Source organism: Globicephala melas, chromosome 8, assembly GCF_963455315.2.
Source record: "Globicephala melas chromosome 8, mGloMel1.2, whole genome shotgun sequence".
Lineage (NCBI taxonomy): Eukaryota > Metazoa > Chordata > Mammalia > Artiodactyla > Delphinidae > Globicephala > Globicephala melas.
The window spans coordinates 11966403-11994094 of record NC_083321.1 but is presented as its reverse complement, the minus strand read 5'-3'; the positions used below and the strand labels follow the sequence as shown (position 1 = coordinate 11994094).

The 27692-nt window shown below is 54.4% G+C and overlaps 1 protein-coding gene across 1 annotated transcript; it reads left to right on the top strand.

Moving 5' to 3' along the window:
- Nucleotides 1-1330: 1330 nt before the first annotated feature.
- On the top strand, nucleotides 1331-27690 carry P2RX3 (purinergic receptor P2X 3). Its single transcript, XM_030864399.2, has 12 exons — nucleotides 1331-1449; nucleotides 8076-8211; nucleotides 8649-8720; nucleotides 8890-8953; nucleotides 9664-9757; nucleotides 9977-10054; nucleotides 10656-10797; nucleotides 11351-11487; nucleotides 26106-26199; nucleotides 26470-26535; nucleotides 27104-27181; nucleotides 27577-27690. The coding sequence occupies exons 1-12, from the start codon at nucleotides 1331-1333 to the stop codon at nucleotides 27688-27690; spliced, it is 1194 nt and encodes a 397-aa protein (XP_030720259.1).
- Nucleotides 27691-27692: the final 2 nt, after the last annotated feature.

The window sequence follows — 27692 nt, the reverse complement described above, 5'->3', positions numbered from 1 at the left end:
GGTGTCAGATTCACCATGGAGCCGGAACTGATCTGAAATCACATCAGCCTGGGATTGCAGAAACCAGGCCCCGCCTTATATAGTGCTAGGGTGCGACTTGCAAAATCAGAGGAGGCCAGACCTGGAAGACATGTTTGGGTTCATCTGCTCCAACCTCCTTTTGCAGATGGGAAAGCTGAGGCCCTAAGAGGAGCGGCCCAGGGTCTCAGTTGGCAACAAGGCTGAAGACTAAGAATCCAGATCTACTTACCCCAGTCTAGTTCTCCTCTGTCGTCCTCACCGTGACCCTACATTCAGAATGACTGATAATATGTGTCGTGTATGAAGACATCAGGACAGAATATTTGAACTCAAGATTTCTCTGACAATCTGACCTACTGTTACACCAGCTTGCTAACTCGATCCTGGGACAAGAGACAACGGGAATGCCCTGTTGCTCCCTGAACTCATAACTTTAACCTCTGGGTAATGGCTGTTACCGCACTATCTAGCAACATAAATTCAACAAGATTCAATAAATATGTATTGAGCTCTGATGCAGTGATAAGATTTGAGGAAACTAATAAACAAGATGGAAACAGCACCAGCCTTCCAGGACCATGTAATCTAACAAATGATTCAGATAAGTAAACTGACAGTAAAACAAAACGCCCAGAAAAACCCAGTATGATAACGCTGTGTTAGACGTAGAGTTTCAGCCACTGCCAACATGAGTAGGAAATGGGAACTGTAGGACTCTTTAATCACCCCTTCCCAGGAGACCAAGAGACCCCCTCCCCATGACCCATGCTATTAGTGGCAACTCGAGAAAGGAGAGGATGGCTGTAGAATCGAGCAGCGTTAGGAAGACCCTCAGGAATGCAGGCTGTTAGGTGGCTGGGGGGTGGGATATTGCAAGGGGCTTTCAGGAGAGCATGAAGCAGCTGGTGAGCCAGGCTGAAGATGCAGCATAAGAGAATGGAACAGAAACGGTACACGGAGTGCAGATAAAACATGAGTCCCAGAGGGCCCTAGCCAGATGCATCCTGGGCAATCAGGAGCCTGGGATTGGAGACCCCACCCCTGCCATGACATCACAGGGGAGTGGGGTGGAGACGAACAAAAAGGGGGTCCCCCACCCTGGCCCTGGACTCTTGGCAGCCCAGAGTGTCAAGAGCAGAGGAAGGCTGAGCCCTGGGCTAGGGTTGCCCGACTTAAAGGAACAGGCTCCCCATTCCTCAAGACCCTCTAAGCTGCCCCCTCCAGGCCTCCATCTCTTGTCTCCCCATCCCTGTGACCTCTCCTCCTTGAGGCCACCATCGGGTCTCTTCTGAGGGGTCACTGTCTCAGCATGAACTGCATCTCAGATTTCTTCACCTACGAGACCACCAAGTCGGTGGTTGTGAAGAGCTGGACCATCGGGATCATCAACCGAGCCGTTCAGCTGCTGATCATCTCCTACTTCGTGGGGTGAGTCTGTGGCCCTCAGGTCCAAGAAGGAGGACTTCCCGGCCTCCGGTCCTCCCCGTCCTGCCCCTGGTGTTGCTGCCCAGCTGCCTGAGCTTCTCCCCGCTCGGGGCCCACCGTCTCTTCCATGGGGCCACATCCCAGAAACTGGCTTCTGCTGCCGCCATCGGGGATCTTGTCCCCAGATGCGTGCGTTTTCCCAGTAAATCCTCCGGCGTTGGGCAGCGGCCTCTATGCACACACACCAAGGAGGGGAGCCCTTGCCCCTGCACCACCCTCCACCAGGAGAGGTCCCAAGTGACCAGCTCCCCTCCCCTCTCTCGTCTCCCCCCCGCCCCAAGCAAGCCAGAGGACAGACAGACCCCACACACACACATCTTCCCATTCCCCTCAGTCCACTCTTCGGGGGTCTCGGAAAGACAGGGCAGCCAGGGAAGGGGAAGGGAAGGTGCCGAGACGAGGGAGATGGTGACGGGTTGACCAGGTGGATGGCAGAGGGGGAAGGAGGCAACGGACCCGCTGTGGAGTGAGGAACTCCTGTCTGGCGGGGGGAGATGCTGAGAGAACGTGGAAGGGGAGAAGCCCTGGCTCTTGGAGGGCAGGACAAAGCGGGGCGTTGGGTGAGGGCCTCTGTCCCTGGGGAGGGGTGGGGAGAAACACAGGTGCAAATGCCACTCAAGGGGAGAGCTACTGTGGAGAGAAGTGGCTCTTCTGAACATGATGTAAGGACTCCCCTCAAGAATCCAGAAACGCCCCCCTTTGTCAGAAGGCATAAATTCCCTACATCTATCTACCTGACTTTGTACCCTAGAACCCATCCTGGGAGCTGCTTAAGAGCCATCAAGGTCCGAACACCCCCTCTCGGCCCCCACCTCTTGGAGGCAACCCGCTGCACACACCCACACACACAGAGATATATATGCGCAGAGGTTCCTGGAGCAGACGATGGCCGGGGGGCAAACACAGGTTCTGTCCTTCTTGTGGTCATTTGCATTAGGAAAGCTGGGCAGAAACCTCGGGGGTTTTCTTTCCTGGCACGCGGGTCTAGGCTCGTGCTGTTCCCTGAGACAACAGTTCTGCGCGTGTGAGACAGGAAGCCACTGATGCGTGCCAGGAGTTAAGGCAAGGAGATCAAAGGCGGCCTGTGTGCGCGTGGGCGGGGCTGCGAGAGTGAGCCCGCTGGTCTGCGAGGCGCCGGCGTAGCGTGCGGGTGTGAGCCTGGAAAGGTGGGCAGGCGTGGATTAAGGGGTTTGTCTTGCACCACACGCTTGCTGAGAGGCAGTGGGCTCCGTTCACGTGGATGTTGGAGGCAAGGCTGCACAGCCAGTGCACCTCTCGGAGATATTAGAGGAGGGATTCAAGCTTTGGGGTAGGATTAAATGGCGTTAAATGAAGTTCCCTGCCAACTCGTGGTTTCACAAGATGTGATGTTTGCAAATGTTCCCCAGCTGCATGTCCAGCGCTTGGGGCAAAGTTGGTTCTTAAAGGCTCCATGTTCCCGTGTATATGTGAGGCTGTGGTTGTTTATAGCCGCAAAATGGTACCTCGCTGGTCCAGGTGAGCGCAAAAGCTGCCTCAGCACATTCCGGCCTGGCCTGGCTCCGTGGGCTCCAGGCAGGAGATTGATGGAGGGGAGACACAGCAGGCTCCAGCCCCCCCACTGCCCTTGTCTCTCCCTCATGCTGATCCAGTCTGATGCTCCATCCTCAGTGCTGGAGCCCAGCCTGCTGGGGCGGGTGTGAGAGGCTCTTTGGCGTCTTGATATCCAACCCCATCGATCTCCCAGCCTGACAGCTCCCCGCAGAGCAGTGCCTGGCAGTTACATCAGTGCGGTCTTTGGCTCAGCCCCTGGCCTGAGCCCCATCTTTGTGCACATGAGCCCGTGCACTGTTAGGACTGCACGAATCCATTGTCATGAATGTAGAAAAAAAATGTATCAAGCATCTCTTCATGACAGGCATCAGGCACCGAGGAGAGAGCGGTCGGCAAAAGCAGGAAGGGTCATCACCCTTATGGAGCTGACAGTGCTAGAGACGGATATTAATCAAATCATCTCCACAAACAAATGTAAAATTCCAGCTGTGGCTTAGGGTTGAAGAAGGGCCGCACAGAGCTAGGAGGGCCACCAGTGCAGAGGTGTTTGAATTTGACCGGGGTCGGGGAAGTAAGGGAAGGCTTTCTGGAGACGTAACATTGAAGCCGGGAGCTGAAGGATGAGTAGAAGCAGCCCAGGTGAAGGAAGGGAAGGAAGGGGGTTCAAGGCAGGGAAACCCAGCTCTGCAAAGAGAAAGAGGCTGGCAAATGCGGGGAAGACAAGGTCTTTGTGGCTGGAGCAGAGAGAGCAAAGGCGAGGATGGTGTAAGATGGGGGTGCCGTCACAGGCAGAGGCCCTCAGATCAGACACCCTCAGATCTTTCGTTTTTACAGAAGAGTAATGGATGTGGATGGGAAGCTACTGATGCGTTTTAACCTGTGTGTGTGTGTGTGTGTGCGTGTGTGTGAGAGAGAGAGAGAGAGAGAGATGGGAAGATTGCCCTGGCTGGTACACCAAGGGTTGCAGTGGGTAGAAGTGGATACAGGAGAACCTGCTAAGGGTCCATGCGGTCATGAGAAGAGAGATGATCACGGCTTAGACTCAAGAGAATCTGAAAGGATTTTTAGTGCTTTGATGTTAATGCTTAACTTGAATCTCTTCTGTATGAGCCCAGCCAGGTAGACCAGATGCACAGCTTTACCTAGGACGTATATGACATGAGCCAACCATTTCACACAGCGACACACACACACACACACACACACACACACACACACACACACACACACACACACACGCGAGAGGCCAGGACTTACAGGTGTTTCTCACGTTCTCTTTTCAGGCCCAGGTGGTAATGGCCAGTCTCCTCTGGGGGTGGGACTTCCTAAGAGGCAACCCCCTTCCTGTATCCTGTGGGCCCCTGAGGTGGAGGAAGAAGATCCCTGGGGCCTGAGTCCCCAGCAGCAGCGGGCAGCGCTTGGCCTGAGGTTGGTTTCCAGGGAAGCCACCTTCCTGGAAGCCAGCAGGGAGGGCATTCCTGGCCCTTTGATGCTCCATCCACGGGAAGGGCCTGTGGAGGTTGATGGCGCCCCTGACCCGTCCCAGCCCTGCTCTTCCCGCCCTGTTCCTCCCCCTACGAGGCCCATCTGCACAGCCACCCGCTCTGATTCATGACATTCAGCCTCGTGTAAAATCTTATGGAGCTCAACGTGCAAAGCAGTTAAAGGGGGAGCCTCTCTAGTTCAAAGAGCGGGACGTGGAATCCCGCCTTCTCGGCCCAAGGTAGCCCCTGAGCCACCTGGACGGCACACCAGGTGCCTTATGGTGGGAAGAAGTGTTGAAGCCCCTCCTGCAGGTCAGGAGAGAGGAGTGGTTTTCATTCTTGTGTCCCCTGCACCCTCACCGCAGCCCCGTGAGGGGGAGACCTGGTTAGAAGCCTGGCTCCGACACCAACAGGAGTGGAGCTTAGACAGCTCGCTTTACGTCTCTACGTCTCAGTCCCCATATCTGGAAAATGGGTGTCGGAATGCCCCCTCCGAGAGTCCTGGGAAGGGGAGGCGACATAAGCCCGTGCCTGCCTGGGACGGGTGACTCAGGAAGATGGTGACAGTTGTTATTTCTCAGATTCCCCTGCATGTCCCCCTTTCGCTCGGCCCAGCTCACACCTTCCTAAGAGACCCCTCTGCTCCCCACACACGCGCGCGCGCACACACACACACACACACACCCCTCCCCGGTCTCCTCCCTGACTCCCGGGGCGGGGTGGACAGGAGGGTGCTGGGACACTGCTCTGGCCTCCTTCCTGCACATCCCACCTGCCAAGGAGTTGCCACCCGCCTTCCGCTCTATAAATAATGAACCAGGAACACGAGAAAAAAACAAGTCAGAGCAGCAGAGTAAATGCCAAGAACTGAAGGCTCAGTCCTGCCCCATCTCCTCAGCCCTGGCCTCTGGAGACAGACTCAGTCCCTCTCTTCTGGAAATGCAGCATCCCCTTATCTTGAGCTGCCCTGATGATGCCTTTGGGCCCCACGGGGCCACTGAAACTCTTCCGCTTGTTATTTAACTCGGAGAGAGAATTCTGACGCGGCCGCACCTCCCGACCGGGTACAGGAGGAGCCATGAGGGTGGAGGACCAGAAGGAAAGAGGCTGGTTAATCGTCCCTCGAGCCCTGGACTCTTCCTCCTGAGACTCTCCTGAGCTAGGAGGTGCTGTCCCTGGCGATGGGGCAGGGCCAGCAGGACAAGGACCAGGGTCCAGCTCAGGGGGCCAGCTGTGGCCAGCCCCTGAGTGGAACACAGCTGGGGGCCCCCGGGGTGGCCGCGAGCGCTCTGGCTCTGCAGCCGTCTGCCGGGGTTGGAACCCGCAGGCCAGCTTGTCGGGTTAGCACAGTGCTCTGTGCCTTGGTTCCTTCGTTTGAAACATGAGGATAATAACACAGGTGTCTCGTTGGGTTGTGAGTAAGGATTCAATGAATCCTCAGCACGTACAGCACTCCGTGTGCCGTGTTGATTATACGGTGATAAACAACCATCCGAACTCTGCTTCTCAGAGTTCTGAACGTGACCAGCCTTTAAGGACAGGGGAGGGGCTCCAGGAGACCATTTCACTGATCGACACTCAGAGGAGTGTCCGCTCCGTGGCCAGGCACACGGAGGTTCCAGAAGGGCGTGTGGCATCTGTGGCTCCCACCTGGGTGAGGGCACAGCAGCGGCAAAGGTGCTCCAGCTGCAATCTCCCTCCCTTCGCTCCAAGGGCCCCAGCCCGGGAGCTGGTGGCACTCTTTTCGATGACTTCGCCGTTTTCCGTAATAGCGACGCTCCCTTCCCTTCTGCCAGGACATTAGACGGCAGGTGGGATGTTTATGGGAGCCACACTCCCTTCGGAGGCCTTGATGAAACCCCTCCCAGTTTAAAAACAGAAGAAAAGTGCTAGGGAAGTAAAGCACGGCGGACTTCCACGGAGGCGTGGCGTTCCCGGGAACGTTTTACAAGCAGGCAAATAACTCTTAATAGGGCATCACTCAGAATGCTGCCTGGGATACGGCAGCAACCGTAAAACAGGTGACAGGCTAGGAGCCCTCTGCCAGGCTGGCTGTGACCAGCCTTTCTCTCCCACTCGAGACAGCATTCAGAATTCAGGGGCCTGCGGGAAGCCCCAATGGGGGGATGACTCCGAACCCTCTCTCTGAAAACGGAACAAGGAGCCGCTTGCAAACGTCAGCCTGTGTTCCCATAAACAGGACCCCACAAATGGCCGTGACCCCGGCACGACCCGGGAGCTGCTCCCCTCTGCATCTCCCAACATCAGGGGGCCCCAGGGGTCAGAAAACTCCTGGGCTTGACGTCCTAACCCCTCCTCATAAACTCCTTGGGTCAGCCTGCGAGCTGCCCTCACCGCTTCCCAGCCTGGGAGCCCCCCAGCTTTGTCTCCTCTGTGCCACAGTCTCCGTTTCTGCCACTCAACTTCGTCTGATGGAGTTCTGCAGCCGGATACCACCCTGGTTAGCATCAGAAAATGACCCTAACCCCCGCATTTCCAAAAGTACGCTCCTAGATTCCCTGAGACGTCACCAGTGTTCTCCAAAGCTGAGCACACGCAGCACTTTCCAAACATATTTGAAGAGGTTTTCTGGTCTGCACGGCGGGGACGGTGAACGTGCCTCCCCACGTGCTGTCAGGAACAAGTACTGAGGCCCCGCGTGGTATTGAGGCCGAGAGTGGCTCGAGCCTCGAGGGCTGGGATGGGTGATTTCACGTGGAAAGGTGGGCACCTCGCGGAAACGCAGAGGGAAACAAGTGATGTGTCGGCGGGCCCTTCTTGCTGCTGGGGGAGGCTTGGAGGGCAGAAGGGAAGGGGCCCCTCCCCGATCCACGTGGTCCCGCACTGGCTTGAAGCTGCAGGGAGAAGCCAGTACAGGTAAATGCCCACTGGGTGGCAGCAGAATCCAACGAATAAGATTACAGGCCCCTCCTCCCTTCCCGCCCGACTCCCTTTACCTGCCAGGTGAGGGCTTGGCAAGGCCCCTCCTTTCCTCCTCTGCCCCTTCTCACCGGACCCTTGCACAGACGGAGCCTCTGCGAAGCGCGCAGCTCCCAGGGCCTTCGCTGACTTGTTTGCTGAACACCTACTGTGTGTCAGCACCTAGGATACAGCCATGAGCAAAGCCTGGGATGCACAGAGTCAGAGGCCTGTGATCCTCTCCCTTCTCGGCCCACATGCCAGCCAGAGAGGGAAAGAAAGACAGTGTGTTCTCAACAGGGGTGAAAGTTGGTTCTTGGAGAATAAGAAAAAAACCTCACTCTTCTAATGTAGAAAGCACAAAAACACAAACAGGACATAAATGATATCTATGGTATTAAAATTTCCAGGCGGGTACAATTAGGGTAAAAGGGCTCTTTAAGGAGGAAGTGAGGGGAAAGGTAGAGAAACATGAGTTTAAGCCAAGCCAGGGCTCACTCGCAGGGCCATGCCTCCAGCACCCCTGCCAGGCACCCCATGTCCTCTTGATGTTGACAGGAAGGGGACCTCTCCCAGCCTCTGTCTGAAGGGTCTAGCCCCTCTTCTGCTCTCCGCCCCTGCTCTCCTGCCCAGGTGGGTTTTCTTGCACGAGAAGGCGTACCAGGTGCGGGACACAGCCATTGAGTCCTCGGTGGTGACCAAGGTGAAGGGCTTTGGACACTATGCCAACCGAGTCATGGACGTGTCTGATTATGTGACCCCACCCCAGGTAGGGTCCCCCTACCTACCCCAGGGTGCTTGGGTGCCCAGACACTGGGCAGGTTGAAGGGGAGAGGGCAAGACAAGGAGAGTGCCAATGGGATGCCCAAACCAGATTCTGTGGCATCGGTGAGCCAGAGAACTCCTTCCCCAGCATCTGGGAGGTGTTGGGGGCTTGGGTCTGCCTCTCCACTAGGCAGCGCTAGGTATGGGGGAAGCTGGGTTCCTCTGTAGTCCTGGCACAACTTGTCCTGAAATCAAGGACAACACGCGGAGCAAGAAGGGCCAGGTGTGGAAAGAGCCTGGCTTGGACCCCACCTCTGCCTTTTATTAGCCCCGTGACCTTGGCCAGATCTCTTAGTCCAAGCCTCGGTTTCCTTGTCTGTACAGTGGGGATAACAGAATTAGCACCGTTGCATTTTTCCTCTCCCTTCTCCTCCTCCCAAGGGCACCTCCGTGTTTGTCATAATCACAAAGATGATTGTAACCGAAAACCAGATGCAAGGATTCTGCCCAGAGGTGAGGGGAGGACAGCATGGTCAGGGGGTGGGGTGAGGGTGTGAGCAGAGGCCCAGGGCCCAGCCTTGGAGCTGTGTCCGGGGACCTCCACCCTCCAGAGGCCGCCGATGGGCAGGCCCCGCCCCCGCAGGGGCCAGTGCGGGTCCTGCACGCACCTGTCTCCCTGCAGAGCGAGGAGAAGTTCCGCTGTGTGTCAGACAGCCAGTGCCAGCCCGAGCGCTTCCCAGGGGTGGGTGAGTGCAGCTTCTTCCCCACCTCTCACTGCCCCGCACTGTCAGTGGGGCCCTGGGGGCAGCACGTCCCCCCCAGGGGAGAAGCCACCCTAAGGGAGGGGGTGGGAATGGGCCTGTTCCATGTCATGCTGCCAGCACTGATGGATGCCGGCTGTGGGCCAGCCCGGCGGGGCTGCCCCCAGAGTTCCCAGGCCAGGGGTGGTGCTGCAAACAGGTGTGCCATGAGGTGGCAAGTGCTGTCACGGAGGTACCGTGGGACCCCGGGGTGGGGGTGGGGGGCGGGGAGGGAGAGAGATTGGTTCCTGGTGGGTGACCCCGAATGGCTTCCTAGAGATGGGCCCTAAAGGATGGGTAGGATTTGGCAGGAGAGAGAAGCTTCAAAAAGGGCATTCTAGGCAGAAGCAACAGAAGCAGCAAAGGCTCAGAGGCGAGAAAGAGCAAGCGGTGAAGGGGTCTTCAGGGAGCCTGGGGCTTGGAACGTGTGAGGGGAGGGCTGTCACCTCCCTCTGGCTTGTCTAGGGCTCAGGAAGTGAGGAGGGGAGAGCCCTGCAGGGCTAACAGACCCCCAGTCCCTGGCCCTGCCTGTCCTCTACCTCCACCTGCAGGGTCCCTGTGTGCGTTGTGGGGGGTGCGTCCCTGATGGAGGGGTGGGGGGAGGAAGGGGTGAAGGGCCAGGGGTGCACCTAGCAGTTCTGGCTCCACCCTCGCAGGGATCCTCACGGGCCGCTGCGTGAACTACAGCTCTGAGCTCCGGACCTGTGAGACCCAGGGCTGGTGCCCCGCCGAGGTGGACACGGTGGAGATGTAAGGACCCGAGGAGGGCAGGCGGGAAGAGGACCCAGCCCAGCTCTGCTCTGCCAGCAGGGGGAGCTCTGCATCTCTGGGCACCCCCAGGACTGTCCACTCCCAGGGCTGGCCGTGCCCACTGGGAGATGCTCCCAGGAAGGTGGTCCCTGGGGTGAAAGCTCCTCCTGTTTCCCCTCTTCTTCCCAAGGCGCTAAGACCTCCTGCTCTCGCCCACAGGCCTGTCATGATGGAAGCTGAGAACTTCACTATTTTCATCAAGAACAGCATCCGCTTCCCCCTCTTCAACTTTGAGAAGTGAGTTCAAGCTCCCTCCCTAAAACCTACAAGCAGTGCTGCCACCCCGCCCTTCCCCCCCCATCCCCCAGCTTCCCGGGGCTGCTATTCCCAACCTCCCCAGGGTGGACCCTGGGGCCAGTTTCTCTGCCAGCCTCCTGCCCCAGGGCTCGGGACCCACGGGGGCTTTTGCTCAGAGCAGGGGAGGGACAAGCTGAACCTGGGCCTGGAACTCGGATGCCTCCAAAGGTGGGGCCCGAGGCGCTCCTCCCATCTCTCTTCTCCCCACCTCAAGCCCAGTGTGCGTGTCCCCTTTCTCTTAGTTCAGCCCCTCTTCAGTGACTTCCCCATTTGGCGACTCCTGGGTGGGTGTCGGCCACATGCAAAGCACAAGGCGAGCACAACAGAGGGGCCATGGGTAAAGACTCCTGCCCTCTGGGAGCCCCAGCCCACAGAACCTTCTACGGGAGGGAGGGGTAATCGCCAGAAAGATGTAGGGACAGAGGTAAGGGAGAAGGCGAGTGGCCAAGAGAGCGGGGGCCCTGAGGCTCCGGACGGCTAGAGGAAAATCCGAGCGTGACTGTCCTCGCGTTAACCCTGCACCTTGCCCTCTCCTCCCCAGGGGAAACCTCCTTCCCAGCCTGACTGCCACCGACCTGAAGACATGCCGCTTCCACCCTGACAAGGCCCCCTTCTGCCCCATCTTGCGGGTGGGAGATGTGGTCAAGTTCGCGGGGCAGAATTTTGCCAAATTGGCCAGCACGGTGAGGAACGAGCCACTCTTCCCTTCCCTGGCCTGGGGGCCCTCGGGCAGGGGGAGCGACTACCGGGGAAGAGGAGCTGCCTGCGGCGCAGCGCCACCTGGTGGGGGCATCCCAGGCCTGCGACCGGCTTTGTGCCTGTCCTACCCACCCCTGCCCTGAGTGGTCTTGCCTCCCGCCCAGCCTCAGTTTCCCATTCCTGTCGTCATGCTTCACCTGCAGGCAGAAGCCTCAGATCTCCAAGAAGGTCTACACTGTGGGAAAGTGGATCTGTGGGCACTTTCCTGGGTTGTAGCTAAGGGACTAAAGACACCAAAAACAGGATTTAGAGGCTCAAGGGCGGTCACCCTTAACTACAGAACTTCTTTACGAAGCAGCGTGTGACAGACCACTCTTCTTTCTCCCGACCTCCGTCCTCCACCTGGAGAATGAAAAGAAATCACTTGTCCATTTGTCGTGACATGCACCCCCCGCACCGGGACCCACTCCACTCCGACCGCGGACCGGGAGTCGGGGGCTGTGGGAGGGCTCACATCTGCCCCCTTTCTCCACCCAGGGGGGAGTTCTGGGCATTAAGATCGGCTGGGTGTGCGACCTGGACAAGGCTTGGGACCAGTGCATCCCCAAATATTCCTTCACCCGGCTCGACAGCGTTTCTGAGAAGAGCAGCGTCTCCCCAGGCTACAACTTCAGGTAACCCCCGTCCCCCTGGGACTTCGGGAGAAGGAGGCAGGGCTGTCCTAGAGAAGGACACTTCAGGCAGCAACACATCCTGGGCAGAGACGGTCCCACTTCCTCCCCCTCAGATTTCAGCTCAAAATTAGGAAGGACTTTCCAGCAGTCGGCCACTCGGAGACGGACAGGCCATCCTGTGAGTTCCCCGTCACAGGGAGGGACCGTGTGGAGGATTCATGCTCCCAGCCGGCAGTTAGAGTACAAGACCAGGTCTCCTGAAATGCTGGGTTCTGTGATTCTGAGCCCATTCTTAGCTCCGGCTCTGAAGCTGTACGTAGTCCCACTCGTCTCCTGTCCCTGAATTTTCTGAGGTTTCTCACTTCACAAAGCAAGGGCGCTAATTGGTATCATTTTACAAGGTGGAAATTTTGCATTTCTCTCCATAACCAGGAGATTTCATCTGAGTCACAAACAACAATTACAATGGCCGTTAGTTTTTCAGTGCCTTTCCAAACAAGAACTCATGCCAGTCTCTAAATATCATCTCAGTTATATTCCCAATGGCCTTGAGACATAAGGGATCCCTCTCCCCATTTTGAAGAAGGGGAAAGAGAAGAACTTGGGGTAAACTACTGGGAAACAGCTGAAAGCCCTTGAAAAGCCTTTGACCTTCTCCCATCCTCATTTCCTTACCTATGAAATGGTGATGGTATCCTTATTATCTTGAGCCTATCAGCCAGTGTGTGAAAAGCTTCAGCTCTCGGGAGGTTTTTTTCCTTAATTTTTTAAGATCCTAAAGTTTCTGGCAGAGCCCTGATTACGTACACAGTGTTATATACACTAAACAGGCTAAATTAGGTAAATAGGCAGGTATCAGGAAAAAATAGGTATAAGAATATATTTCAGTTATATATTCAAATTTCCTTTGTTATAGTGGTATTATCTAATATAATAGTAAACATAAGCAAAAAAAATCATTTCACCTTTTTTCCCACCTTTATTTGTAGTTTAAAAGAATAATTATCTGCCCCATTAAGCTTTATATTTAATAGTTTAAAATATATGTGTATTCTCTGGAAAGAAGAATTTTTTAAAATTGAAAGTGCTATCATAATCAACTCTAAACTTAAAAAAAAAAAACCCCATAGGAAACAACACATATTTTAAAGTAGGTTAAAAATACTGTTCAGCTCCCTGGCAGAAACTGGCATATTTATTCAGTCAGTACATCACGCTGAAATCAATACAAAGGATATTTGTATGGTGGCTTAAAATAGTAACAAATTAATAAAATCCTCGTGATCTCAAATGCAAGTTTTCATCTTCATAACGTCTCTCTGGCCATTGGGAATTCTTCAACCTTCCAAATAACTCATTTGGCAGGAGAGCTTATGAAGAATATGGCTAGTTTGAAGACCCCGACTCTTGGTCTCATACAGCTTTAGAACAAAGTCTTTCATTTAAAGAAGAATTGGTTTGGACTTCCTTATTTCCAATTTGTGGTGGCTTGGCTGACACACACACACACACACACACACTCGCACACACACACACACTCACACACACACACACTGCCCCCACCCTCTACCCTCTATCACCCCTAGGCACAGCAGGAGAGCAGGAGATGGATTTGGTCCTAAATAAGCTTGGGTTAAATTTGGAGAGACAGGGACTTTCCTGGTGGTCCAGTGGTTAAGACTCTGTGCTTCCGCTGCAGGGGGCACAGGTTCGATCCCTGGTCGGGGAACTAAGATCCCACATGCCGCGCAGTGCGGCCAAAAAAAAAAGAGAGAGAGAAAATTTGGGGAGACAGGTCAGAGGGTCCCTAAGGACCCTGCAAGCTCAATTCCCGAGGGCCTAAAGGAAACCATCTGAGAGGTGTGGGCCCTGGATGACTGACCCCCCTCACCAGAAACCTCCAGGCCGGAGTATGAAGAGGCAAAGCTGCTGCGTTTGACCCTATGGTTTAAGAGTGTCCAGAGGGCCCGAGGAGTAGCCTGGGCGTGGGAGAATCTCTGTGGCCATGGCAAGCAGGGGGCTGTACCCAAGCTTCCTCAAATCCCTCCCCCGGGTGACCACCCACTACCTCATGTTGCCTTCAAGCTGCTGGTACCACACGGACACCCAAGACTAAGTTAAGATCCCCCGCTGGGGAGGCTCCAGGCCACCCATCTGAATCCTCTGTTAAGAGAAAAAGGGTCATGGCCAGGCTCAGCGCAGCCGCGGTGCGGTTCCTATGACGCGGTAGAATGTGTCTGCTCCGTAGAATCCCGCAAGGCTCCTTGCTAGAGGCCCGATACTGGCCGCCCCACGTACAAAGTGTTCCGTGTGCTCTGGCTCAAGGTTCCTCACCCCTGCCAAGGAGGAGCTTCCGTCCCCCCACTTCACAGATGAGAAAATGGAGGCATGAGAGTTAAGTCATTCTCTCAGGGTCACAGAACCAGCAAGCACGGGTGCCTGAACGCAAACCTATTTTCCTGGCTGTTTTCCACCCCATAGGAAGGCTACGGTCATTCGCTTTTGTTTATCCTCAGAAAAACACAGGCAGTGGGGTTGATACTTTCATCCCCAGTTAAAGACGAAGAATCTGAGGTCCCGGGAGGCTAAAAGACTAGCAGCTCCTGGAAGCACCATTCCTTGCCGGGCCTTTTGTCTCCCAAACAAATTCATCTGCCTCTCCCTCTCCAACCGAGGCCAGATTTTTTTTTTTCCCAACGTTCTGCTGTTGCCATTTGCTCTGGAGGGAATGGAATCATTCAGCCAAGATTCAGCCTTGTTTTAATCTGAAAACTCTGACATCCAGAGGCAGCTAGAGACTCGCATTTCCATCACTAATTACGTCTGCAGCTCCTTTCCAAATGCCGCCCCCACCCCTGAGGATCTTTGCCTGCAGACTCAGAGACTCAGATAATTTAGAGCTGTTAAAGACCCCTGGAAGAGACCTAGACTAAGGCGGTCATTTAGCAGATAAGGAAGCAGACCCTCCAAAGGGGGAAATGATGAGCCCAAGGTCACGGGTGCACCTTAGAGTCTCCTTGGACGTCATTTGCTCCCAAGTCCTACATCATTCTTGGAGGTGCAGCCCCAGAAAAGGTCTGTCCATCATTGGCGGCTCCGGTTATTGGAGAGGTGACCTCGTATTGAACTAAAACGTGTCTCCTTTCAACTCCCACCCAACACCTGGTGCTGTCCATCTAAATTAACCTTTCCAAGTACCTTGAGGGTGTGCAGTTGGTGGGTTCATCCACATTAGTCCCAGACAAAGTGCAGCATTCCTAAAAATAAGAACTGGCAAGAATCGCGAATTCCATGGTGCGCAGGGTGACGGGCCCCAGAGGCAGGGTTCCTGCATGGCTGGTGCACCCTTAGCTCACGAGAGCAGGACTTTAACCAGAACACTGCATTCCCCAAAGTGCTGGGAACAGGCAGTGTTGCTGAGGGAGTACTGAGTGTGCATTTGCCCATGAGTGGGTGTGTGTGTGTTTGTGAATGAGTATATGTGAGTGAGTGTGGACGTGTGGGTGTGAGTGTGTGCATCAGTTGTGTGAGTTGGTGAGTGTGTGTGAGTGTGTCAGTGAATACATGTGCGTCTGTGTGTGTGTCTATTAAAATACTGTATCGGGGGACTTCCCTGGCAGTCCAGTGGTTAAGGCTCTGCGCTTCCAATGCAGGGGACGCAGGTTCGATTCCTCTTCGGGGAACTAAGATCCCACGTGCCTCGCGGCCAAAAATAAATAAATAAATAAATAAATACTGTATCAGTCAGGGTCCCAGCAGGGAACAGATGGCATATGCAAACTGGGTAATTTGAAGAGAGTTGAATACAGAGACTGTTTCAAAGGATATAGGGAAACCACAAAGGATAGTGCAGTGTCTGGGGGCAGTAACAGGACGTTGGTGACTGTCCAAGTGTGGGGTAGAGGGGAGGGAGCAAGGTCAGAGGAGATACCCAGCACAAGTCTTTTTTTTTTTTTTTTACATCTTTATTGGAGTATAATTGCTTTACAATGGTGTGTTAGTTTCTGCTTCATAACAAAGTGAATCAGTTACACATATACATATGTTCCCATATCTCTTCCCTCTTGCGTCTCCCTCCCCCCCACCCTCCCTATCCCACCCCTCTAGGTGCTCACAAAACTCCTAGCTGATCTCCCTGTGCTCTGCGCCCAGCACAGGTCTTGACGACTTTCCTTTGTGATATCACAGCCCTGCCCTAACTATTTGAGGTCTCTGAGCCCTTCATGCCCCTGGTGAAAGCACTGATTGCCCAAGAAAAATGCACATGTTCACACACGTGAGCAATTTTTCAGGCAATTTCATTTTTATGAAGGATACTTTATTTCTACAAATAAGATTAAATCCATTCTCTGAATAATACATCCAAGCCAAACAGAGTAACGACATGAAAACTCTCCTCCCTCCCCCAGTCCTACTCCTTTTGCAGGAAATTAACCACTTGGGCAGTTTGTCCATCTTTTTTCTCTGCATTTATATTCATGCAGCATAAAATTCCAGGACTCTGAAGGCCTTTGAAAGCTTATCCCTGGACCTCAGATTAAGAGCCCCTAGGGTTAAGTTTGCAAAGCCCTTTCACACCTATTTTCGACAGGATTTATAGCTCGTTGTCTACCCCTCACCCCCAAGGTAGGCTCAAAAAGATTTTGAGACTTGCCCAAGGTTACACGGCCTGATGAAGAGGAACGCTGGTCCTCAAAGCCAGGGACCTGATCTACCCATTGATCCTAGCACACCTTCCACCGACACATTGCTCGCAAAAAAGAAAACAAGAAAAGCAAAGCAGCTATAAGGGATATACCACCCGCCTCCCCTCCCCACCCCCATCCTGACTGCTGGAATGATAGGAGAGAAGAAAAAGGGTGCATTTAGCGATGTCTGATTTCTTGTTCCTCCCCTGAGAGTTCCTAAGACAGCTTTGCTACTAAAAGGCAACGCAGTTTTGGATTTCCTCTCTCGGTGTCTGGGACAAAAAACACTCGTTCAGCTGCTAGATGTTCCTCGTGCTGTAGGTGTTTCTAGTGATCGTTTCGTGTTGGAAATGTACCCACAGCAGCTTTCATGAAGCTCTGAAATCTGGCGTGTGTTCTGCTTCCATGTTGCAACAGGCAGATCAGCAAGATCTCAGGCCAACTGACAGAGACAGAATCGAGCTGCACCCTTCGCTTTGATCCTTCTTTCTCCAATCTGGATTTTTCTCCTTTCAAAAGCCATAGAATATGTGTTAAGTGCAGCCATTCCCATCATTTCCACAGAAACACGTGAAGGCCCTCTTGGATGGGGCATACTTGCTTGAATTCTCCCTGATCCATTTTCCCCTTCACTTTCTTTAGCTTACGGTGAGAGGCGAGGCAATTAGAGCAATCCTGAACTTATTCAGCCCTTGCTAACTTCCGTGTCTACCCTATCTTCACAACCACCAACCTTATGGGTAGAAGATATTGGCTAACACTCACTGAGCGCTTACCTGTGAGCCTGGGACTTAGCAAGTGCTCTTTGTGGATTATCCCATTGACTCTAAAGAGGGAGAATTTTAGAGCTGGAAATCTGAGGCTCAGAGGTTGCATTTATCTGCCCCAAACCACACAGCAAATGGTGCTGGAGCTGGAATTCAAACCCTGGCAGGCTAGCTCCAGAGCATGTGCTCACAGCCACAGGTATCCTGGCAGGACCGGTATGGTTCCTCCATTTTACAGATGAAGAAACTGAGGCCAAAAAAAAGATTGCTGCCAAGGATAAGACAGCTAGTAAACCAGGCTCTCAGGTATATCTTCTAGCTCTGTGTCCATTGAACCTTCCCTGCCTCATTAAAGATAAATCGTAATATGTTCAATTTTTAAAAAAAGATCAAACAAGCCGTATTTTAAATGTCTTCCTTTGAGGCGGATTAGATTCCTAGAACATGAGTAAATCACTGTAGATTGGGACCCTTCTCGAAGGGGAAGAGTCCCGCCTGCTGGAAGGATGTTGCCTCAACCCCATGCAGTGAGCCTGCCAGGAGATATTTTCCCATCAGTATAAAATCAACTGTAAAAGTATTTTTCAGCTGGCAAAATTACTTCCTACCAGGCAAAAGCTTTGCTGAGAACACCACCTCCCTCACTTAGACGCCTGGATTCCAGGCCCAAGTTTTCCCTTGCAGGCCCAGCCCAGATCCCGCAAGTTTGTTGCTGTTGTAACAGTTACGTGTCGTCGCTGCTTTGGGAAGGAATTTCCACCACTTCTTGGGAGATGGATCGTTTCTAAACAGATGTCTGAGAGCTTCCAAGGGATTTGAATGTGGTGATAAAAACCCTTCTCCATTCAGCTTATTGACTGCCGACGATTACAAATGTCAGCTCAGCGTGGGGAAGCGCTGCTAAGGGTTGGAGCTGTCCATAGCTGAATTGGGCTGCTCCCACAGGTAATGGCTCCCTCTCACTGGAGGTGTGCAGGCAGCGGCAGGGAACCTCTCATGGCTAAAGTGGGGGAGGGCTTGGAGGATTTCTTTTAACATCTAATTATATCACGTGCTGGGCTTCGCGGCTGACCCGGAGATGAACGGGACCAGTTCCTGTGATCAAGGAATTTTTGATCTAGTGGAGATGGTAAACCTGAACCCAAATAACAAAAATGTTTATACAAAAAAACATTTGATGCTGGGGCGAGCCAAGAATAATTAAGATGAGGCAGAGGTGAAACAGCAGCGTCCAGGCTGCGGGTCAGGAGACACAGGCTATGGTTCAGGCCTTGCCACAAAAACTCAGTGTGATTTTTTTGACAAGTCTCATTCCCTCCATGGGCCTTAGTTTCCTCCTCTGTAAAATGGGTTGGTTAAAGGTGATCATCTCTAAGCTCTAAAAGTCTGAATCAGTGCATGTGGGCATCTGGGGAAGGGCTCTGGAAACTTGGGCTGCTGAAGCATGCACTCTTATTTCTAGACCTGTGATATATATCACAGTGGAATGTAGCTTCCAAGCTGCCCTGCAGCGATACCTCTGACAAGTGACTTACTATGGTAGTTGACTTTGTAACTTACTCATTCTTTATGTGTTGCTGCTTGAGGCAAGAGATAGCACACACACACACACACACACACACACACACAAGCTTCTCAGTACTGTCAGGCCTCAGAAGTGTTCGATTCAGTCCTGTGTTGGGGGCTTCCTGTCTGGTCACAGAACAGGTATCTCAGTGAGGGGCCTGGTAGGAAAGCAGGCTCAGCTGGGGTTTGTGAAGAAACTCACACACAGGGCCTAACAGCGTGGGAGCTGTTTCCACCCCTAGTCCCCCAGCCAGTGGAAAGGCTGGGAGCCTGGCCGAGAGCTGGGGTCCCTGGCAGGAGAAGCCACAGAGCAATACAGCCTCAGGCAGAACCACAGGGAAGCAGCAGGTGGAATAAGTACCCCACCTCTCTCCTTCCCACCCTCTGATCCCCGGCCAGTGCCGGCCAGTGCTTCCCAGTAACCAACGCACCCCTCCAGAAACCCGAGGCAAAGAGGGGCAGGAATGTGGCCTGCAGAGGTCAGCCTTCAGGGGCCCACGATCAGAGACTGGGTGTTGGGATCGTGGAGGGTAGTCAGCGCACCAGATGACTGTCCCCACTTCACTCAAACACCCGGGCTCAGGGGGCCTCCCAACCCCAGTGGCCATCCCTGCCAGTGCCGCCCCGCCCCCAGGCTTCCTTCCCTTTCCTGGCTCAGCACTTCTTCCGTCAGCCACATAGCGCTTTTTATTGCAGCTATTCTTATCCAGACTCCTTGAAGTTCCACGGGAGCCACTGCTTTAATAATTGCCCAGGTGTCTGGGCGGTGTCTGGGCTCTGATCTCTCCCCAGATAGTTCTGGCATCATCACAGTCAGAGCCACACTCTGCTTTCCTCCACAGCTGAGGTGTTCTCTCAGGCACCAGCTGAACAAGCTCCCTGCCCGCCGCTGAGGCTGCAGTGAACTCTCTTTTCTGGATCTTCTCTCAGGGAAGCAGCAGTGGGTGAGCAGCGGGTGAACAGGATTCAGGAGGCCTGAGTTCAGATCCCAGCTGTGCCCCTGCAGGCCCAGTAGCCTGAGGAGAGCTGTGGTGCTTCCCTCCAGCCCGGAGAGTCTGGACAGCGTTGCCTCATGGTGATAGATAATATTCAGGGAAAACTGCGAGCCGGTGCTGTGCTCAGCCTTCCCCTCCAGCAGTTCATGGAATCCTCTCCAATAAGCCTGCAGCTGTTGCTATATTTCCATTTCATACCTGGGGGAAACTGAGATTCAGAGAAATAAAGCACTGTGCCCCAGGTTATGTAGCTCATTCAAGTGGCAAAGCCAGGATTCCAGCCCAGGACTGTCTCGTTTCAGAGCCCCTAAGCCAGCAAGTATGCCATGGAGCTGTTGTTACCAGGCCTCGGTGATATAATGGGTGTGGAGGTCTCCGGCCTGGCGCTTAGCTGGAGTAAGCGCTGCACGTGTATTATCTCCCTACCCTTTTCCCCATTTCCCCTCCGCAGGGGCTATTCCCACCAAGAGCGCCTACTTTCCCACCCAGCCAGCTGCCAGACCTACATGTTTCTGCTGGGGAGAGAAACAGCCTTTGTTACCACCTTGTACTAGCTCTACCTGAAGAACAGCGAGGAATGCAGAAGCCCGAGTCACTAGGAGGAAACCTGGAGGCTGACATCGCTAAGCTCCATCTGCGAGATGTTGAGAATCTCCGAAATCCATTTATCCCTCCAGCAAGCATTTACCCCACTCCTTGCTGCGCTGGGTAGGCCCTTGGGCAAAGAGAGACAGTGAGATCTAGCTTGTAGTCAATAGTCCCAATTATTAACTACAGTCTGGTGTGGCAGGTACTGGAGTAGAGGCCTGGATCCCAGCAGAGACAGGAAAGGTAGCCTAGGAGGACTTTACAGCCCCAGGGCTACACTGGTAAGCCGGCTCTCCGGAGAAAAAGAAAAGGGCGCTGATTTGTAGGGCCTGCCGATTTCCGTAGTGGAAATACTCCACCACGGTCAATTTCAAGCTAAAGCATGAAGTCCCTGAACGTGGAAGTGGGAAGAGAGACACACACTGGCTGCGGCAGCCAGGGCCAGGTGTACCCGCCACGGCCACTTCCATCTGGCTCTGTCCTCCACCCACCAGGGCTCTCTCTGAGCTTCTTCAAAACACCACATCCTTTCCCTTGACAGGGCTTGCAGATCCCTCAGCCGGGAAAGCTGCCCCCGCTCTGTCCTTCTTACCTTTCAGCTCTCCATCCTTCAAGTCTCAGCTTTCACGGCACTTCCACCAAAGCCTACCTTGACCCTCCAGCCTCCATCCAGCGTCTTGACTACCTGTGCTCTAGAATGGCGCTCTTCTCCTTCCTAGCCCTCATGTCCGAGTTTACCTATTTATGGGTTACTTCCAATTTTACGTATTTATGGGATTGCATGGTTCATTCGTATTTCTCTTCCTCGCATGAGAGCAGAGCTTGTCAATGGATCAGCGGTGCCTAGCACCGTGCCTGGCATAGGGTAGGGTGCTCCAAAGATCTGCTGAATGTAGGAAAAAATGAGAGGCCATGGAGCTGGGTCCTAATGGATGAATAGGCGTTTGCACGGTGGAAGAGGGGAGGAGAGGGGAACAGAATGGGCAAAGGCACAGAAGTCTGTCTATGGGGTGTGTTTGGGGAGTACAGGAAGCAGATAGCATGGTGTGTGTGCAGTGAGAGGGGTTCTGCAGATGAGGCTGGGAAGGTGGACCCAGCCAGGTTGAGGGGAGGGTGGTATTCCAGGCCAAGGTGTTGAATGGAGGTATCATTCTCACCAACTCTACTTCCCAGACGAGAAGACCAAAGCCAGAGAGATAGAAATCGGAGGATTTGGGAGAAATCAGGGCCCAGGCATGGGGTAGCTCAGCCCTTTTATTTATTTATTTATTTGGCCATGCTGTGTGGCTTATGGGATCTTAGTTCCCCAAAGAGGGATCGAACCCAGGCCCACGGCAGTGAAAGCACCGAGTCTTAACCACTGGACCACCAGGGAATTCCAAGCCCTTCCCCCCACCCCCCTTTTTTTTCCCCTGTTGCAAGAGAGTTCATTGACGATAAGGAGAGAACAGAGGGAACACGTCAAAAGAGAGGTGAGCCAGGCCAAGGAAGGCCCCTTCCCCTTTTTAGATGAGGAGGTTGGGGTCCTTCTTCGTACACTTCATGGCTCTCCTATGCTTTCTGTCCTACTCCCACCTGATGACTCTGGGTCATTTTGCAAATGCAAAAGGGGCTCCCAGCTGGGGAACTTGAAAGAAATTAGCCAGGACCTAACAGAAACCAGGCAACAACAACAACAAACAGTCTAGGATACTGGCTAAGAGTGTGGGCTCTAGACCTGGACTGCCCTGCTTTGAATCCCGTCTCCACTCACTGACTATTGGTGGTGTGACCTTAGACAAGTGGCATAACGTCTCTGATCCTGATTCTTCATCTGTAAAATGGGAATTGCAGCAGTACTGGATTTCATGGGGTGGTTGTGTGTATGAAATGGGTTAGTAGGTGTCGGGCACTTAGCACAGTGCCTTGCACACAGTAAGCACTCAATGTATGTTGGCCATTATTGTTACTAGTGTTATTATCTCAGGAGGCCAGAGAGTGTAAGGGTTCAGACAAGTCTAGATACTATTATTTCACTTTACCTTGATCTCAGGATGAGAAGGGAAAGGGACATGACTTGAGCACGTACTATATCTGGGCACGTACTATATCTCGTCTCATCCTTCCTGTAGCTCTTTTTACTCTCATTTATCAGTCGAGGTAAAAAGCTCAGAGAGGTTGAGTGACTTGCCAGGGGTCAGAAAGCTAGTTAAAGACAGCCATAGACCCACACACAGACCTCCTGGACTTTCTTAGAAGGTTTATTCCTAGGAATGTGGTATCCTTACCCTCTCTCTGTCTAATGTTGAATGACTCCCAATTTTAACTCATTCTTTGTCCTTTAGCAAATACTTCTTCTCCCTGAGCCTCAGTCTTCTCAGCAATAACATTATAAGAGTTTGTAATGGTCGGCGTAAATATTGCTAACTGCCGTAACAAACAGCCCCCCCATCTCAGTGGCTCAGCACAAAGGTTTGTGTCTTGCTCATGGCACAGTGCCCTGTGAGTCAGGGTGGGCGGGGAGCTCCGTACAGTCCTTCAGGGATCTGAGCTCCTGCCACCTGTGGATCAGTCTCCTCTAGGGCCTCAGTTCTCCCCTGGCTCTACAGCACCTGGCCACGAGGAAAGGGAGGATGAGGAAGGCACACAACTCTAACACACGTCAGCCCAGACGTAACAGACCTCACTTCCATTCACAGTCTATTGACAAGAACTAGTCACAGGGCCCAGGTTAGATGCGAGGCGGCTGGGAAATATGGTCCAGCCGGGTGCCAGGAGAGAAGATAACCCAGACCCTGGTGAATGCCAAGCCCATCTCTGCCACAGGGTTGGGCCAGATTCTGTGATCGCCACTGGCCACACTGAGTGCAGAAGTCAGGATGTCTGGGTCCTTCCCCTGTCTGCAGCGGGGGCCTCCCCCCACCCACCAAGAGCTGTCCCTCCTCCTGCCCTCCCGGGTAGAGAACCAGTCGCTGCCAAACCCCCTCCAACGGTGTGTGGGTGGTGAGATATGATCTTATCATGCTTATTGCCTCTTGGAAGGCAGGTGCTGGAGGAAAACCAAGTCTGCTTTGGGTTTTCTCCCTGTTCCCTTCACATTCCTTCCCAAGATAAATTTAGCCAGCCCTGCTTTGAACGGCAGTGCCCAGGATGCTGACTTTTTGTTCGGGTCCATGTCAGAGCATTTTCCATGGCTGCAGCCGTAGGCTGGGGATGTAGCCCTCAGGACCACAGTCCCAGGCTCTGCCCGGCCCTTAGCATCTGTGACCCACGTCTCACCCTTGCCTGGTCCCCATCTCTCAGTTGCCACACGTCTCAGACAAGGGCCCTGAATTCTCCCATGATGTGAGACAGAACACAGACTGCAGAAGGGCTTTGAGATCCAGCACGAGGGCTGCCTGTGTCCTTAATGGCCACTTAGAGCTCAGAGGCAGGACAGTTCTGGGTTAAGAGCACAGATTTTGGAGTTGTAAGGGTGGATCAAAATTCCAGTTCAGGCAGTCGTCCCTTTTGAGACCACTGACTCTTTCCTCCCAGGACACTGACCCTTACCATCCCCATTTTACAGAACAGGAAGCTCAGGCCTGGAGAGGTTTAGCTGGGTCAGGAAGGAGTGCAGGGGGAGGGCGGCCCATCTTCTGTCTTGCCTGTGCCTGGGCAGGGCTGTAGCCGTGTGCCCAAGTAAAGCACCTGTTACCTGACTAAGGCCTTAAAAAGGCTGTAAGGGCTTCCCTGGTGGCGCAGTGGTTGAGAGTCCGCCTGCCGATGCAGGGGACGCGGGTTCGTGCCCCGGTCCGGGAAGATCCCACATGCCGCAGAGCGGCTGGGCCCGTGAGCCATGGCCGCTGAGCCTGTGAGTCCGGAGCCTGTGCTCCGCAACGGGAGAGGCCACAACAGTGAGAGGCCTGCATACCGGAGAAAAAAAAAAAAAGGACGACTGTGTGCAAAGATGCAGGCAGTTTAAAGGAAGCTAGGAGCCTGGGGAAGGACCAGAGCGGCCACCACAGGAAGGCTGCTACCAGCTAAGCCGGCAGGGCAAGGGGAGGGAGCAGTCACAGGACTGGAGAGGGTGCACCCGACAGGCTCTGGGCCTCGGGACGGAAGTCAGCAGAGGAACTGGGAGAGGAAAAGCCCTCGCCCTTCTTCCCTCCCACCGTCTGGTTTCCTGTGGGTGCCTCCCACTGGCTGAACCCAGCTGGAACCAGAAGGCAGGAAGGAAGCAGTCTTTGCAGACGAGGCTCCCAGGCCCCCGCAGAGAAGGGCAGAGACTGGGTGTGGAGGGGCGGGCAAAATGTCCAACATGGGAATCAGGAGAGCACCTGCCTCGAAGGGCCGGTCTCAGGGGTCAACCCTTCTCGCTAACAGACCTGCAAAGGGGGCCTGAGCACCCCCATTTTATAGGCGTGGGAAGTCAAACCCTGAGGGCTAAGTCCCCTAAAAGGCCCCACACCGCCAGCAAGTGGTGCAGCCAGGATTTGAACTCATTTCTGCCTGACCCCAAAGTTCCCTGGCAGCCAGAGCAGACAGTGGCCGATACTTACAGTTTCAGGAGGCTCTTCCCCACCACAGATGACCTTCCTCCCCTGCCCGTGAGCTCTCCATTATTTATCCCCTTGGGCTCAGCACTTCATTCTCCCTGCCGGACAGTTTGGAAGGCAGACATCCCTGGGAGGGGCGTCACGTCAATCACGGAACACTTCCAGGGAAGGAGTTTCTCAGACTCCCTCTTTGTGTTGGGAGAGGCCTGGGACTGGCCTGGGATCTCTGGGGAGTGGAAACACTGAAAGGGAGGCACCGAATGAGACCGATGTCGACGCCACACAGTTGCAGAGGTTTCTGAGTTCGTTCTCGACCATCCTCTCACTTAATCCTCACCATTTTCCTGGGATGCTGGCATCAGTAGCCTGTGTTACAGCTTTGGGACAGTAGCCCAAAGAGACTGCACTTTGCTACCGTTAGAGTTTTGCCCGTGGTGGGCAGAGCCGTGTAAGGGGAAACGCACTGGCTTTAGAAGCCAAAAGCCAAATGCAATTCGAATCCTTACTGACTGTGAGACTACAGGCGGGTCCCTTCACCCCACAGGCATCTTCCAAATGGGGGTATGAACACCCACCTCACTGTGTTTGGTGAGAATTAAATGCGATCATTCTTATCAGTCTCCAGCACGGTTCCTGGCAGCCAGCAGCCCAGGCAGAGAAGGTACAGAGGACAAATTCTTGAACTGGAGGAAATCCAGCACCAGGTCTCAGCCAGTTGGTAACCCTGGACCAGTCACTTAACCCCTGGAGCCTCATGTGAAAAACAGAGCAGTCACATCCCTAACCCACAAGTTTGTGAGATGAGGTGTCTAAAGACACTTTTTAAAACTGCTCTGTAAACTGCTCTAGAAATCAGCGTAGTTTTTCAGCAGTATCAACACCAGTGAGCATTTCCTGGGTGCTTACTTTGTTCCAGACGCTGTTCTAAAGCCCTGACACACGTGGTTTCATTCAATTTTCACGGCAACTCTTTGAAGCGGGACTTCTGTATTATTCCCACTCACAAATGAGGAAATCGAGTGTCAGAGAGGTTAAGCAACTGGCCCAAGTTGCACAGCTGACAAGTGGCAGAACCAGGCTTTGAACCCAAGTAGGCTGAGAAGCCTGTGGAGAGGGGAGCCCCTGCCGGGCCCTGGGATACCCAAACAAAGGAACTGAAGAAGCTTGGAGTCCAGCTGGGCTCCAACTTCCATACACCTCAGAATCATTTAGGGACGTTATTTAAAAGACAGAGTCCTGGGCTCCACCCACAGAGATGCTGATTCCACGGGTTCAGGGTGGGGCCTGGAAATCTGCCTTACTAACAAACCCCCAAGGTGACGCCTGTGCAGGGAGGGGTTCAGCTCACCACACAGGGAGGACCACGGCAGGTGTCCCACCAAACCATCAGTAAGGGTTGCTCGGTAGGTGAGGGTCATAGGGCTCTAGAGGCCCCTGAATTTCAGGCAAGAGAGACAGGAGCCCACAGCGGGACCCACCTTCCCCTCTGGCCTCCAGGTTTGCCAAGTACTACAAGACAGAGAACGGCAGTGAGTACCGCACGCTTCTGAAGGCTTTCGGCATCCGCTTCGACGTGCTGGTGTATGGAAACGTGAGTCCTGGGCCAGGCAGACGCGGGGGATAGGGGAGGAAACCTGGACCCCTCCCGGGCCCTAAAGAGGCTCCTCTGGGGGCAGGGCCCTGCCACTGGCCAGCTCTGAGACCCTCGCTGGTCACATGTCCACAGCAGGTGAGGCCTGCGGATGTACCAAGAGCCCTGCAGGCTCCAGGGTCTTCCCGGCTGGGGGTCCAAGCTCCACGTCGGGCCTCGCCCCGGCCCTGTTGGAGCTGTGCCCACTCACCTGGGTCTTTGCGCACACAGGCTGGCAAGTTTGACATCATTCCCACGATCATCAGCTCCGTGGCAGCCTTCACCTCTGTGGGAGTGGTGAGTGCAGCCCCTCTGGGTTCAGTCTGGAGGCCACTCAGTGTGCGGCCCAGGCTGGCAGGGTTTGGGCAAGCGGTGACCCTCTCCTTCCCAGACCGTGAGCCCAACCTCTTGCCCTCACCTCCCTGCTGGGCCAGCCCTTGCGTGAACATCTCCAGTCCTGGAGAGCTCACTCACTCCACGGCAGCCCCCCACCTGCTACAGAGTCCCCGTTCGCCACTGTGTAGGGGGGCGAGGAGACTCCAGGGTTCCCAGACCTGAGAGCCCGGTCGAGGAACAGAGCCCAGCTGGCAAGGTGGGGACAGAGCCCCTTCCCCAGGGACTTGGACCCCTGCGGTCCCTCTGCTTCTCCCACCAAGTCCTCCCTCTGCAGTCTGGTCTGGGCTCACCCCAGGAGCTGGGGAGGTGGGTTCTGGAGATATTCTGCAAGGCCCCTCGATGTTTTCCTAAGAGGAACCATCAGTCAGGTGTCTCTGGAGGACTCACCCCGACCCCAAGGGCAGTCCCGCCTGCCGCCCGTGCTTCCCGCCGCGCTGCCCCGCTGAGCCGCCCTGCTCTCCACCTCCAGGGGACTGTCCTCTGCGACATCATCCTGCTAAACTTCCTCAAGGGGGCCGACCAGTACAAAGCCAAGAAGTTTGAGGAGGTGAGTCGGGGAGGGTGGGGTGCGCCCGCGAGAGGCAGAGGAACGGGGCAGGGAGGGGAGCCGGAGCCCAGACTCTCAGGGGCCCACCTCCTGGGGGCCTCAGTGCGTACTGGGGATCCCGACAAGAGGGGCTCCGGCCAAGAGTGGGCTCTGTGGTCATCGTCTGCATCCACTCACTGTCCCCTCTCTGCTTTGGGGAGGGACAAATCCTGCTACTGGTTGGCTCAGGTCTGTTTGCCCTTGAGGTGCATGGGAAGAGTCTTGGGGTCACAGACTCGCTCTAGCTCCCCTATAACCGGGCTGCGAGCCCCAAAGGCTGAGTCTGTCCCACGGGGGCCCATAGGAGGACCCTGCCCACAGTCAGAGCACGATCATGCCAGCCCTTCTGCCCGCAGGTGAATGAGACCACGCTGAAGGTCATGGCCTCGGCCAACCCCGTGTACCCCAGCGACCAGACCACAGAGGAGAAGCAGTCCACGGACTCAGGCGCCTACTCCATTGGCCACTAGGG

What these genes read in the sequence shown, in the direction of transcription:
- P2RX3 (XM_030864399.2), top strand. Translation starts at nt 1,331, where the DNA reads ATGAACTGCATCTCAGATTTCTTCACCTACGAGACCACCAAGTCGGTG. An exon ending in ATCATCTCCTACTTCGTGGG is followed by an intron (nt 1,450 to 8,075) that starts GTGAGTCTGTGG and finishes TCTCCTGCCCAG; the next exon opens with GTGGGTTTTCTTGCACGAGA. An exon ending in TGCAAGGATTCTGCCCAGAG is followed by an intron (nt 8,721 to 8,889) that starts GTGAGGGGAGGA and finishes GTCTCCCTGCAG; the next exon opens with AGCGAGGAGAAGTTCCGCTG.